Below are 13,346 nucleotides of genomic sequence, written 5' to 3'. Positions count from 1 at the left end.
CCTTCTTCAGAAATGCATTTCTGAAGAAGGGTCCAGACCCGAAACGTCAGCCTTCCTGCTCCTCTGATGCTGCTTGGCCTGCTGTGTTTATCCAGCTCTACACCTTGTTATCTCAGCCTCTATGAATGTACTGTTTAAAATCAATTTACAGGCAAGAAGAGATAACAAAGAAACTAATGCCAGGTTGGAAAATATTACCACAAGTCAGTCAGTATCTGAAACAAAAATGTCCTAATGTAGAGAGAATTTGTCACAATGATTGATATTGAACTTGAGGCTATAGGGACTAGATCGAAATTGTTTTGTGTTCATTCAAGGATATGGGTTGACTGGCTGGGCCAACATTTATTGCCCATTCCTAATTGCCCTCAAGAAGGTGGTGTTGAGCTGCCTTTTCAACCTGCTTATGGTGTAGGGACACGCAGAGTACTGTTAGGGAGAGATTTCCAGGGTTCTCACCCGGAGACAGTGAAAGAACGGTGATATATTTCCAGTTCAGGATAATGAGTGATTTGGGGGGATCTTGCATGTATTGATATTCCCATGTATCTGTTGCCTTTGTCCTTTTATATGGCAGTGGTCACAGTTCTGAAGGTGTTGTCTAAGGATCATTGGTGAATTTCTGCAGCGCAACTTGTAGATGGTACACACTGCTGCTACTGAGCGTCAGTGGTAGAGGGAATGGATGTTTGTGGATGTGGTGCCAGTCAAGACAACTGGTTTGTTCTGCATAGTGTTGAGTTTCTTGACTATTGTTGGAGCTGCACCCATCCAAGTAAGTGGGGAGTATTCCATCATACTCTTGACTTGTGCCTTGTAGATGGTGGACAGGCTTTGGGGAGTTAGGGGGTGAGGTACTCCCTGTAGAATTCCCAGCCTCTGACCTGTGACTAACTTCTTTCACATCAGCTCCTGGTTGACGCCCACTGTCTATTTCCAACATGTTAGTTTGGTATTTATTTTAAATCATTGCACATTTCTGTAGGTGAGTTATTGACTAAGCTGTCTATGTAAGAACATGAACAAAAACAAAACTGCTGGAAAAGCTCAGCAGGTCTGGCAGCATCTGTGAAGGAAAAGAAACAGAGTTAACGTTTCGGGTCTGGTGACCCTTCCTCAGAACTGGCTTGTATTGAGGAAGATTTGACCCAATCCAGCTCTTTTACAAGGTGAACTGTGATACAGACTGTGGGGAGTCTCAATAATTTGGTTAATCTATTAGGTATTTTTGCAATTCATCCTGTCAACATTACTATAACGAACTTAAGTCATAACACAAAGCTTGTTAAAAAATCTAACTTGGAGTTGATGCAGATAACTAGAAATGAAATTAAATATATGGCAGGAACAAAAACAGAAGTTGCTGGAAAAGCTCAGCAGGTCTGGCAGCATCTGTGAAGAAAAAAGTCAGAATTAACATTTCGGGTCCAGTGACCCTGTTCTGAGGAAGGGTCACCGGACCTGAAACGTTAACTCTGATTTTTCTTCACAGATGCTGCCAGACCTGCTGAGCTTTTCCTTCAACTTCTTTTTTGTTCGTGATTTACAGCATCCAGAGTTCTTTCGGTTTTTATCATATGGCATGGTCAGAAGTCGTACGACACCAGGTCATAGTCCAACAAGTTTAGTTGAAATCACAAGCTTTCAGAGCACTGCTGCTTCATCAGGACCTGATGAGCAGTGCTCCAAAAGCTTGCGATTTCAACTAGACTCATTGGACTACAACCTGGTGTCATGTGACTTCTGACTTTGTCCACCCCAGTCCAGCACCGGCACCTCCACATCATCAAATGACACAACAATAAAGCAGTTTCTCTCAGTTAGTTCTGTGTCACAGTGTACAGACTGTTTCAGAAAGTGCTGACAGACCACGAGTCAGTCACACACCATCATTCCTTTGTGGTTGATGTGTATCTGAACTTTACTTACCCATCTAGGTTCCATTTACCAAAACACTTTCACTTAATGGAGACCTGCCAGTTTTAATTCTGCTGTGTTTCAGTTGATCTACCCTCAACAGAATTCTGAGACCTTTTTAGTTTTCAATCAGCAAATATTAAAATGAAATGAACAGCGGGCTATGGTGCAGAAGCAACTACAGGAAGTGATTGTTATGATTGTAATGGATTTTCTACGCTACTGGCGCGTGAAACCAACAAGTATTTATTTTCTCGATCTGTTCGCCTGTTTTTAAAAAAAAGCCTTAATAGCTTCTAAAGATTTGCAGTAAAGTTAATGATGTATACTCACTAGATAACACTCATGTGATGTTCGTTGTGGAATTGTTTAAAACTAACATCTCAAGTCATGAAACAGATGAAGAAATAGAGTGTCAGCAGCATTGGCAATTCCTGTTTCACAATTCAGAAGGTAAAAGCAAAGATTTAACTTGCAGGTGGCTTCAGGCAAGCCCTGCCTACATAAACACCTATAAGGAGTACATTTCTGTCGTGAGTTGTGGTTAAGTATGTCAGCATATCAAAGGCATTACTTGGGTTTTATTTCAGTACTTATAAAGAGACGCGTAGTGAAACTGTATGTGGTTAAATTAGGAGGTGTGTTTGTGCCATGCTTCATTCTGTTAAATAAAAAGATAAAGTCGCCATAGTCCCATTGTTTATTGAGAGAGATGACTGATGGTGGTTTAACCTGAGGGTCACCATATCTCAGGTGAGGGGAGAGGTTGAGAAGGAGAATCCTTCACGGTAACCTCAGCCAGTGTGAGAATTGAACCCATTTTGTTGGCATCTCACTCTGCAATGAAAACCAACCATCCTGTCAACTAAGCAATCCCCTAATATTAGGTTGGGTAACATTAATTCTGTGACCATCCTTGGCTCTCTGGATTATGACACCACCTTCCACACAAGGAACACAGGAGTGCTGTGTCACTTGGTGGTCAGGACCTGAAGGCTGGTGGAGTCCAACTGAAACTGTCTCCAGCCCTTGCATTTCCACTGGGAGTAGGTTGCGGCAAAATTGTGGAGCAGAGGAACCTGAACGTTTATTTCTGTTGGCTAGGAGGCACCTTCTTTCTCTTCTTCAGCTTTAAGAACCTAAGAACTAGTAGCAGGAGCAGGCCATTCAGCCCTTTCAGAATGCTCTACCAATCAGTAAGATGATGTTTTTGGCCTAGGCTCCATTTTCTCACCTGTTCCACATGCCCTTGAGCCCCCTATACCTCAGAAAGCTGTCTATCCCAGCCTTGAACATTCTCAATGATCGAGCCTTCACTGCTAGCTGAGGAAGAGAATTCCAAAGCTTCATGACCTTCGATAAGAAGAAATTCATTCTCACCTTCATCTTGAATGGGTGACCTTTTATTCTGAAGCTGCATCTTCTAGTTCTAGATTCTCCCATGTACAGAGCGTCCTCTGAGCATCTACACCATTGAGCCCCTTCACAACCTTATATGTCTCAATAAAATCAGCTCTCACTCTTTGAAACTCCAGTAAGTACAGGCCCTCCCTGCTAAATCTGGATTCATAAGGCAACCCTTTTATCCTAGGAACTGGTCAAGTGAATCTTTTCAGAACTGCTTCCAATCCAGTTAAACCGACCTTAAGTGAGGAGATAAGAACTGTACACAGTATCCCCCAGGTGTAGTTTCATGAACAGAGAATCATCGAAAGAAAAATATTCAATAATTTATTCACCTGGGCATTTTCTGACTCAAGTATTTGTTGGACACTTGGGAACTGGACACTTTTGGTGCATCTCTGGGTGAAGTTGTTGAAATGTGAATAGTGCTTTGGACCCTAAAACCTCAACCTTCCAAATATGTTGGCAGCTCAAATATCAGGAGAGGGGACCGCTGATAAACAAAGCGGACTCCACCTGGCTACCGTTTTAATTGGCCTCCTCCGCTGTGTCGTTCACATCTTGATCAGTGTTAAAACCAAATCAAGCTCCTAAATTCTTAAACAAAATCAGAAATTGCTGGAAAAGCTCGGAAAGGTCAAGCAGCATCTGTGGAGAGAAGTCAGAGTTAACGTTTCAGGTCCAGTGAATCCTCTTTTTTACTAGGCCTAGCTTGGTTAGCTGAGTCAATAAGTATGGAGCTGGAAAAGCACAGCTGGTCAGACAGCATCTGAGGAGCAGGTAAGTCAACTTTTTGGGCTGAACGCAGCCGAAACATTGACGTTCCTGCTCCTCAGATGCTGTCTGACCGGCTATGCTTTTCCAGCTCCACATTTATTGACTCTGGCTTCCAGCATCTGCAGTCGTTACAGTCTCCAAATCTTGGTTAGCTGAGTCATCTGGATGGCTGGTTTGTTATATTGACAGTTTGGGTTCATTTCCCACACTGGCAGAGGTTACCATGAAGGAGTCTCCTTCTTAACCTTTCCCCTCACCTGAGGCATGGTGACCCTCAGGTTAAACCACGACCAGTTGCCCCTCTCTCTAATGGAAGAGTGGGACTTTGGTGGTTTCACCCTTAAAATACAAATCATAGAATCCCTACAGTGTGGAAGCAGGCCATTTGGCCTATCAAGTGCACACCAACCCTCTGAAGAGCATCCCACCCAGACCTACACCCCTACCCTGCATTTCCCATGGCTAATCCATCTAGCCTGCACATCCTTCGACACTGTGGGCACTTTAGCGTGATCAATTTACCTGACCTGCACATCCTTGGATAGTGGGAGGAAACCGCACACATGGGAAGAATGTACAAACTCCATGCAGACAGTCACCCGAGGCTGGAATCGAACCGCTGTGAGGCAGCAGTGCTAACTACTGAGCCACTGCACCACCCCAAATGATGATAGAAACTACAGAACAGTTAATTAGTGAGGTGCAAATGGGAATATTACAAACTGTGTGCCTGTTGTAGTTGAGTGAATCTTTGTTTTCTTTGTCTCCTTAGTGGTACTGCCAAGGCTTGGATGTGGTCCCACTTTGGCCATGGCTCTGGTCCGATCCTATTGGATGACATTGAGTGCACTGGCAATGAACTGCACTTGGATGAGTGTGAGAAAAGCAATTGGAGGCAACACAACTGTGAGCATGCAGAAGATGCGGGCGTCTCCTGCAACCCATTTGCAGGTAAAATATTCAAGTGTTTCCCATGCTACTTTTAAGTTGCAATCAAGAGGAAAGAATGGCTGCTTGACCATCATCAAAAAAAATAAAACTCCCACCTTATCCACTAATGTCCACCACTGCAAACAAATCAGATTAGCTGGTCATTCATCATGCTGAGATTATGGTAAACATTCCTGACCCTGAATAATTGCTTTCCTTTATTCATTCACGGGATGAGGGCGTCACTGGCTAGGTCAGCATTTATTGCCCATCCCTAATTGCCCAGAGGGCAATTAAGAGTCAACCACATTGCTGTGGGTCTGGAGTCACATGTAGGCCAGACCAGGAAGGATGGCAGTTTCCTTTCCTAAAGGGCATTAGTGAACCGGATGTGTTTTTCTGACAATGGATTCGTGGTCATCATTAGATTCTTAATTCCAGATATTTATTGAATTCAAATTCCACCATCTGCCATGGCGGGATTCGAACCCAGGTCCCCAGAACGTTATCTGGGTCTCTGGATTAACAGTCCAGAAATAATACCGCTAGGCCATTGCCTCCACTCAAAATACATTGCAATGGATCTTTACTTCCAAAGTAATGAGTATGTAAGAGAAATTTCAACATGACAAACTGCTGTCTGAGTACAAGCTCTCATCCTCTTCTTCTTCACTCCTACACTCTTGATCTATGTCCTTTCTGTTTAAAATAAATAAAACAACGTGTTCAATGGATGATCCCTGCAGATGGTGCCATACGACTAGCTGGAGGCCGAGACTCCAGTGAGGGGAGGTTGGAAGTCTATCGCAATGGAGCCTGGGGTACAGTGTGTGATGACAGATGGACTGACCTGAATGCCAGGGTCGTTTGCAGGCAGCTTGGATTCAGGTAACTTTCAGCAGCCTTTAGTTTGTGTAATGATACAGCACAGGAGGAGGCCATTCAGCCCACTGTGCCTGTGCTAGCACTGGGAAAAAGCTATCCATGGAACCCCATCCCTGCTGTTGTCCCAGCAGTGTCCCACTTGATCGCACTGTCTCCTCTGAGGTTGTGGTTTCAAGTCCCTCGCCAAATCCTAAAGCACAAAACCATGGGCTTGTATTGAGGGAGAGCTGCACTGTCAGATTCACAGAGGTCCTGTCGCCCTGGTTGGGTCAATGAGCCTCGTTACCTGGTGCCAATCACTTGCTCATTTCTCATACCCCTGTGCATTATTTCTATTGAATAATCACCCCCTTTGAATGCCTCAATCGAGCCTGCCTCCACCACATTTCCAGGCAGTGCATTCCAGACCCTAACAACTTGCCTTGTGATAAAGCTTATCCTCACTTCGCCCTTGCTTCTTATGGAATGAATGGCCAGAGGAAGTGGTGGAGGCTGGTACAATTACAACATTTAAAAGGCATCTGGATGTGTACATGAACAGGAAGGGTTTACAGGGATATGGGCCAAATGCTGGCAAATGGGATCTAGATTAATTTAGGATATCAGGTGGGCATGAACGCGTTGGACCGAAGGGTCTGTTTCCATGCTGCACAGCTCTATGGCACCATAAGTGTCACCTTTTGTGTAAAACTGTTAAACCAAAGCTCCACCTGCTGTCTCAGGTAGACATGAAAAATGCTGTTACTCTGAAGAAAAGAGGATTAGTATTCCCTGATATCTTGGCCAGTAGATATCTGGCAAATTAACATCACTTAATAAGGTGATCATAGCATTAATTGGAGCTTGCCATGGGCAAATTGGTTGCCAACTTTGCTACGTTACAACTTTGACTACACGTGCAAAGTGCCCCATTGGCTGTAAGCAGTTGTGAGATTGTGAAAAAAGCTAGGTAAAAGGAAGTCTTTTCTTTTATAAATAGGGTAGCACAAGCACATGGAAAGTGCTGGACAGGCTTTGGTTACTGACCTTGTGATACCCTATGTATAACAATGTGTACAGCCTGCACTTCACCACGTATAAAAGCAAATAGGTTTGTTGGGGAGGGAGTGAGACAAGCAAAGTCCACAGAGTCGAAAAGGAAATCCTGAAAAACAAATTGCAGGGATTTGACATACAGTCGTAGAGTCATGGAGTCATACAGCGCGGAAACAGACCCTTTGATCCAACCAGTCCATGCCGAACATAATCCCAAACTAAACTAGTCCCACCTGCCTGCTCCTGGCCCCTATCCCTCCAAACCTTACCTATTCATGTACTTATCCAAACGTCTTTTAAATGTTGTAACTGTACCACATTCACCACTTCCTCAGGAACTTCAAACCACATGCAAACCACCCTCCGTGTAAAAAAAGTTGCCCCTCATGTCTTTTTTAAATCTCTCTCCTCAAAAATGTGCCCCCTAGTCTTGAAATCCCCCATCTTCAGGAAGAGACACCTACCATTAACCTTATCTATACCGCTTATTATTTTATAAACTTCTATGTTGTTGATATGTTCAGAAGTAATTCTCTTGACAACAGCTTCAAATGTACACACGAAAATATTGTATCAACATCGCATGGGAGCGTATGGGACTGTGTAGAGCTTTAGAGAAATGAGTGGTATTTTCTCACAGAGAGGGGTCAACTCCTGTTGTGTGAGTTTGGTCCCTCGAGGGGGAATTGCCGTCTTAATTCAAAGTTGTTCACTTCAAATTAACTTGAACTGAAGTCACGTTAAAAACAAATGAATTGAAATGGCTTAATTTGTACAGGATAATCTGACTTTTTTTTTCCAGCACCAAAAAGTATTTAAGCATTTTAGGATCTGACTGCAGTGAGACCCTGCCAGCCCCTTTTGCTCCCACTGCCTTTGTTGAGATTGCACTTTCCAGCTCAGTGACTTGTGGTTATCATTGATCAGTGGCCCAGGGATTGTAGCACCAGAGGCTAAGTTTGGACAAGGGACTGGCTTCATACTCCTGGATGAAGTGGTCTGCACAGGGACTGAACCGAACCTCCTGGGTTGTGCTCGGAGCAACTGGGGCCAACATGACTGCTCGCATCACGAGGATGTTGGCGTGATATGTGCACAGCAAGATACCAACAAAATAAGCGAGCCCAGTATAGGTAAGCAACATACTGTTTCACATTAAACTCTTCTACAGATTCAACGCGTAAGGAGGTTTTTTCCTTTAACAGAATTTGTTGTTAGGCCCTATTTATCTTTGAATGACTTAGAATCATAGATTCCCTACTGTGCAGAGGCAGGCCATTCAGCCCCCATCAGCTCCACACCAACATTCCAAAGAGCATTCCACCTAGATCCACCCACCCCCCCAATAACCCTGCATTTCCCATTGCTAACCCACCAAGCCTGCACGTCCCTGGACACCTGCTTCCAATACCCTTTTGGTCGCTGCATTCCAAATCACAACCACTCACTGTGGGGAGAAAATATTGATCCCATTTTCACCAATCACCTTAAACCTGTGTTGACCTGCTACTGTCCCTGTAGACGCACGAAGAAAGACTTTCCTCATTTCGACCCATCAAACCCCTCATGCCTTTGGCCAGATAGTATGTAGGGTAAGACTGCAGAACGATTTCATGGAATCCCTACAGTGTGGAAGCAGGCCATTCAGCCCATCAAGTCCATGCTGAACCTCTGAAGAGCATCTCACCCAGACCCACCTCCCTACCCTGTCCCTGTAACCCTGCATTTCCCACGGCTATTCCACCCAGCCTGCAAATCCCTGAACACTATGGGTAACTTAGCATGGCCAATTCACCTAACCCTAACATCTTCGGACTGTGGAAGGAAACCAGAGCACCCAGAGGAAACTCACGCAGACACAGGGAGAATGTACAAACTCCACACAGTTGTCTGAGGGTGGAATCAAACCACTGAGCAACCTCAACTAGATTTGGAGAGAATCACAGAAGTAGAGCAGAACAGTGATGAAACATCAGGGACACCCTGAAGGAATTGGTCAATTGGCAAATGCAACATGAAGGACTCCGAATGCGAAGCTCCTCGGAACTAGCTGATAGATTTTGTTTACAGCCATGCTCACTTGGTGACTGGTCACGCTGTGTTTACAGGGCCAGCTATCCGCCTTGTGGATGGAGAGAACAACAAAGAGGGGCGTGTGGAGGTGTACCTTCACGGAGAGTGGGGAAGTGTCTGTGATGACGGTTGGACAGACAGGGATGCAAGAGTTGTCTGCAGGCAGCTGGGCTACAGGTGAGTCAAGGAGAATGAGCGTTGTTCAACAGTTGATGAGCTCTCCAAATGTTGTATCCAAGACATGGTTAAATCCAGAAACCCAAGCAACATATTGACAATTGAATTATGTTATGCTGCCAGATCAATTATCCAGGATTTACAGCCCCTCTATTGCTGCTATGTGGATCTTCGTGATTCTTACTTCCAGAACTGGAAGTCAATGTGTCGGCATGCCAGTTGACATGTGCAGAACCTCTGAGGGAATGTTGTCAAAATGTTGTTCTTTCCTCATTCTTTCACTGGATGTGGGTGTCATGGCAAAGCCAGCATTTGTTGCCCATCCCTAATTACCCTCGAACTGAATGGCTTGATAGGGTCACTTCCAAGGACAGCTGAGAGTCACCCAGATTGCCCTGGGTCTGGACTCACGTGTAGGCCAGTTGACTAAGGATGGCAGATTTCCTTCCCTAAATTGCATGGCTCGAGCTGGGCATCTTATGGACCAAGGTGGCACTTTTATCTTCGCTGTTGCAAATAACTGCTGGGTTATTTCAGGCTGGGTCCCATCACTGAGTCACCCTTTATGTACTTGTGCACAGTACACTGACTGTAGCTAGCCAGCTCGGAATCAGTCCTCAACTGAGGAGCTTCTAATCTTCATCAGCACCTCCACATCCTGGATATATTGGTCAGCCAAGGTTTTCCTGTTCTGGCCCAGGTTAACCACCCTAATCAAGAACCTCACAGTAAATGAGTGAACCTGGTGCCAACCACTACAAACTGGAAATATCAAATCGCTAACAGGACGACTGGCAATTCAGGGAAAGTCAGAACGTTAAGGAAGATGCAACTTTGCAGAGGAAATAGAATCAAATTAGAAATAGGAAAGAAAAGAAAGATTGAATAAACAGAGAGACAGAACAGGAAAGAAAAGTAAGAAAAAGATTTAATTAAATGATTAATAGACTCCAGTAATAATTTACCACCTGCAGGAATGAGATTTCACAATTTCAACCATTTCTTTTCTCAACCTTGAAGACTGATTCTCATATTAGGTCAATAAATCCAATAATTAAGAAGGTCACCTTGACACAAAATAACATGAGATTTGTTTGCATTTTTACTGCAAATCCGACAATTCCCTAAAACTAGTGGGAAGATTGACAGGAAGCTATAGTCTTCGGGAGGCTAATGGTTGACTGGCCCTAACTTTCCAGAAATTTGTGGTAATTTGTAGGGCACACTGTCCAAGTCCACACTACAAACTGTTGGATCCTTTCCACAATAATAGTGATATAATTGTCTTCATTTCCCCAGCAATTTCCCAGCCATTCTATAACAGGTAGATCCAGACAAAGATATTTCAATTACATTACATAGAGACATTGAAAATAGAAGTAGGATAAGGCTATTCAGCCCTTTTAGCCGTTCAATGTGATCATGGCTAACCATCCAACTGAATATCCTGTTCTGCTTTCTCTCCAAACTCTTTGGTACCTTTAGCCCTAAGAACTGTATATAATGTTTAGCTGCATTATTGGACAATATTTGTGAAGTTCTTGTTCTGTCTTTCTGGTGAGTGACACTCAAGCTGGGAGCATCACTTTGTGGTATGTAACTCAATATGTCACATCTATGATAGACTGAGATAAAGTTGAGGGTCCTGTACATACTGACATTAGGATATATGGTGGCCTAGTCAGTGCCTGCCACATCCTGTAAACGAATACAAGAGAAGATGTAGGATAAAGTGCAGGAGAAACTTTGAGAATGAGAGTTATGAGGGTCATTTAATAAGTGAAGCAGAAATGAATGTCAACATTTAGGACTGAGTTTGACAGGTGGTTAAATGAATAGGATTAATGGAATTTAGGAATGAATAAAGGAAATATCAAGTATGGTGTGGAATGGGCCTACCCTCTTTGGATTTTAGAAGGATGAGAAACGATTTCATTGAAACATAGAAAATTGCTCAAAGGGTTTGACAGGGTCAGTAGGGAGAGGCTGTTTTTCCCTGGATGGGGACTCTAGGACTAGGGAGTCATTATGTCAGATTCTATTCTGTAACTGTTGGAGAAGATTCACTGTGTTGGCTGTGTCCTCAATGATGGCAGAGGACTAAACGTCTCTGTCTTGGAATTACAGCACAGTTATTTCAGCCGACCTGGTTCATGTTGATGTTTATCCCTCACAAGAGCCATAGCCCCAATTGTCAAATAGGCGTCCTATTCCAGGAGAACCAGAAAGAGGAGTTTGGCCTCTCGAGTCTCCTTTACCATTTAATATTGTCTTAGCTGATACTCTACCAGAGTTTTACTTTCTCACCTATTCCTCATATCCCTCTTTGCCTTTAGAATCCACAAAGTTTATCTATCCTCACTTGAATATAATTATCCACCGTTCTCTGGGAAAATGATTTCTGAAGGTTCTGAATGAGGAAACGTTCACCTTATCTGAGTGCTAAATAGACAACCCCTTATTCTACCATAACAACACCTGAGTCCTAGATTCCCCATCCATGGAAAAACAGCCTCTCTCTATTGAATTAGAGATAGTAGAACTGCAGATGCTGGAGAATCCGAGACAACAAGGTGCAGGGCTGGATGAACACAGCAGGCCAAGCAGCATCATAGGAGCAGAAAGGCTGACGTTTCGGGCCTAGACCCTTCATCAGAAAAGGGGGAGGGGAAGGGGGTTCTGAAATAAATAGGGAGAGAGTGGGAGGCGGATAGAAGATGGATAGAGGAGAGGATAGGTGGAGAGGAAACAACAGGTCGAAGGGCGGGGGTCAGACGACATGTCCATCCTGGGCCTCCTGCAGTGCCACAACGATGCCACCCGAAGGTTGCAGGAACAGCAACTCATATTCCGCTTGGGAACCCTGCAGCCCAATGGTATCAATGTGGATTTCACAAGCTTCAAAATCTCCCCTCCCCCTACCGCATCCCAAAACCAGTCCAGCTCGTCCCCGCCTCCCTAACCTGTTCTTCCTCCCATCTATCCCCTCCTCCCACCTCAAGCCGCACCCCCATCTCCTACCTACTAACCTCATCCCACCCCCTTGACCTGTCCGTCCTCCCTGGACTGACCTATCCCCTCCCTAACTCCCCACCTACACTCACCTTTACTGGCTCCATCCCCGCCTCTTCGACCAGTTTGTTTCCTCTCCAACTATCCTCTCCTCTATCCATCTTCTATCCGCCTCCCACTCTCTCCCTATTTATTTCCGAACCCCCTTCCCCTCCCCCTTTTCTGATGAAGGGTCTAGGCCCGAAACGTCAGCCTTTCTGCTCCTATGATGCTGCTTGGCCTGCTGTGTTCATCCAGCCCTGCACCTTGTTGTCTGTCTCTCTCTCTCTCTCTATTGACCCTGTCAAACCCTTTGAGCAATTTTCTATGTTTCAATGAAATTATTTCCCATTCTTCTAAAATCCAAAGAGGGTAGGCCCATTCCACACCATCCTTGATATTCCCTTTATTCATTTCTAAATTCCATTAATCCCATTCATTTAACCACCTGTCAAACTCAGTCCTACATGTTGACATTCATCTCTGCCTCAGTCACTAACTGATCCTCACAACTCTCATTCTCGAAGTTTCTCCTGCACTTCATCCCACATTTTCTCTTGTATTCATTGATAGGATGTGGCAGATGCTGACTAGGCCACTATTTGTCTCTAATTGTCCCTAAGAAGGTGGTGAATGCCTTCCTGAATTGCTGCAGTCCTTGTAGGATAAAGTCAGCCACAGTCCTGAGAGGGAGGGGAATTCCTTGCTTCTGATTTTACCTTTGATCTCCTGCTCCTGAATACTTAATAACTGGAATTTCCTCAATGTCTCCCCTGATTAAAGGTAAAGACACCATAGTCCTATTCTCTCATTAGAGAGAGCTGACTGGTGATGGTTTAACCTCAGGGTCACCATGCCTCAGACAAGGGGAGAGATTGAGAAAGAGAGTGCGTCACTGGTAACCTCAGTTAGAGCGGGAATTGAACTCATGTAGTTAGTGTCACTCTGTTTGCAAACTAGCTAACTGACCCCCTGTCCCTGATTGGATACCAGCCAGTGGAAACTTTTGTTATTGGCTTGCTTGATTGGGATTTCTGCTGGAGTTGTATCAGCCAATACTGAGACCTCATCACTCCCCAGGAAGAAAAAAAACAAGT

The 13,346-nt window shown here is 44.4% G+C and overlaps 1 protein-coding gene across 1 annotated transcript in view; it reads left to right on the top strand.

Annotated features, from left to right (window-relative positions):
* Positions 1-13,346, top strand: part of si:ch211-51a6.2 (neurotrypsin) — a 56,839-nt gene that overhangs the window by 28,187 nt on the left and 15,306 nt on the right. Inside the window, exons 6-9 of the mRNA XM_048616196.1 lie at positions 4,871-5,049; positions 5,775-5,916; positions 7,876-8,081; positions 9,057-9,198. Of these exons, the coding sequence (XP_048472153.1) occupies positions 4,871-5,049; positions 5,775-5,916; positions 7,876-8,081; positions 9,057-9,198 (669 nt within the window). The remainder of the gene's footprint in view (positions 1-4,870; positions 5,050-5,774; positions 5,917-7,875; positions 8,082-9,056; positions 9,199-13,346) is intronic.

This window comes from Rhincodon typus, chromosome 34 (genome assembly GCF_021869965.1).
Source record: "Rhincodon typus isolate 14 chromosome 34, sRhiTyp1.1, whole genome shotgun sequence".
Classification (NCBI taxonomy): Eukaryota; Metazoa; Chordata; class Chondrichthyes; order Orectolobiformes; family Rhincodontidae; genus Rhincodon; species Rhincodon typus.
Note: the sequence above shows the minus strand (reverse complement) of the source record. Positions and strands in the feature narration are given on the sequence as shown.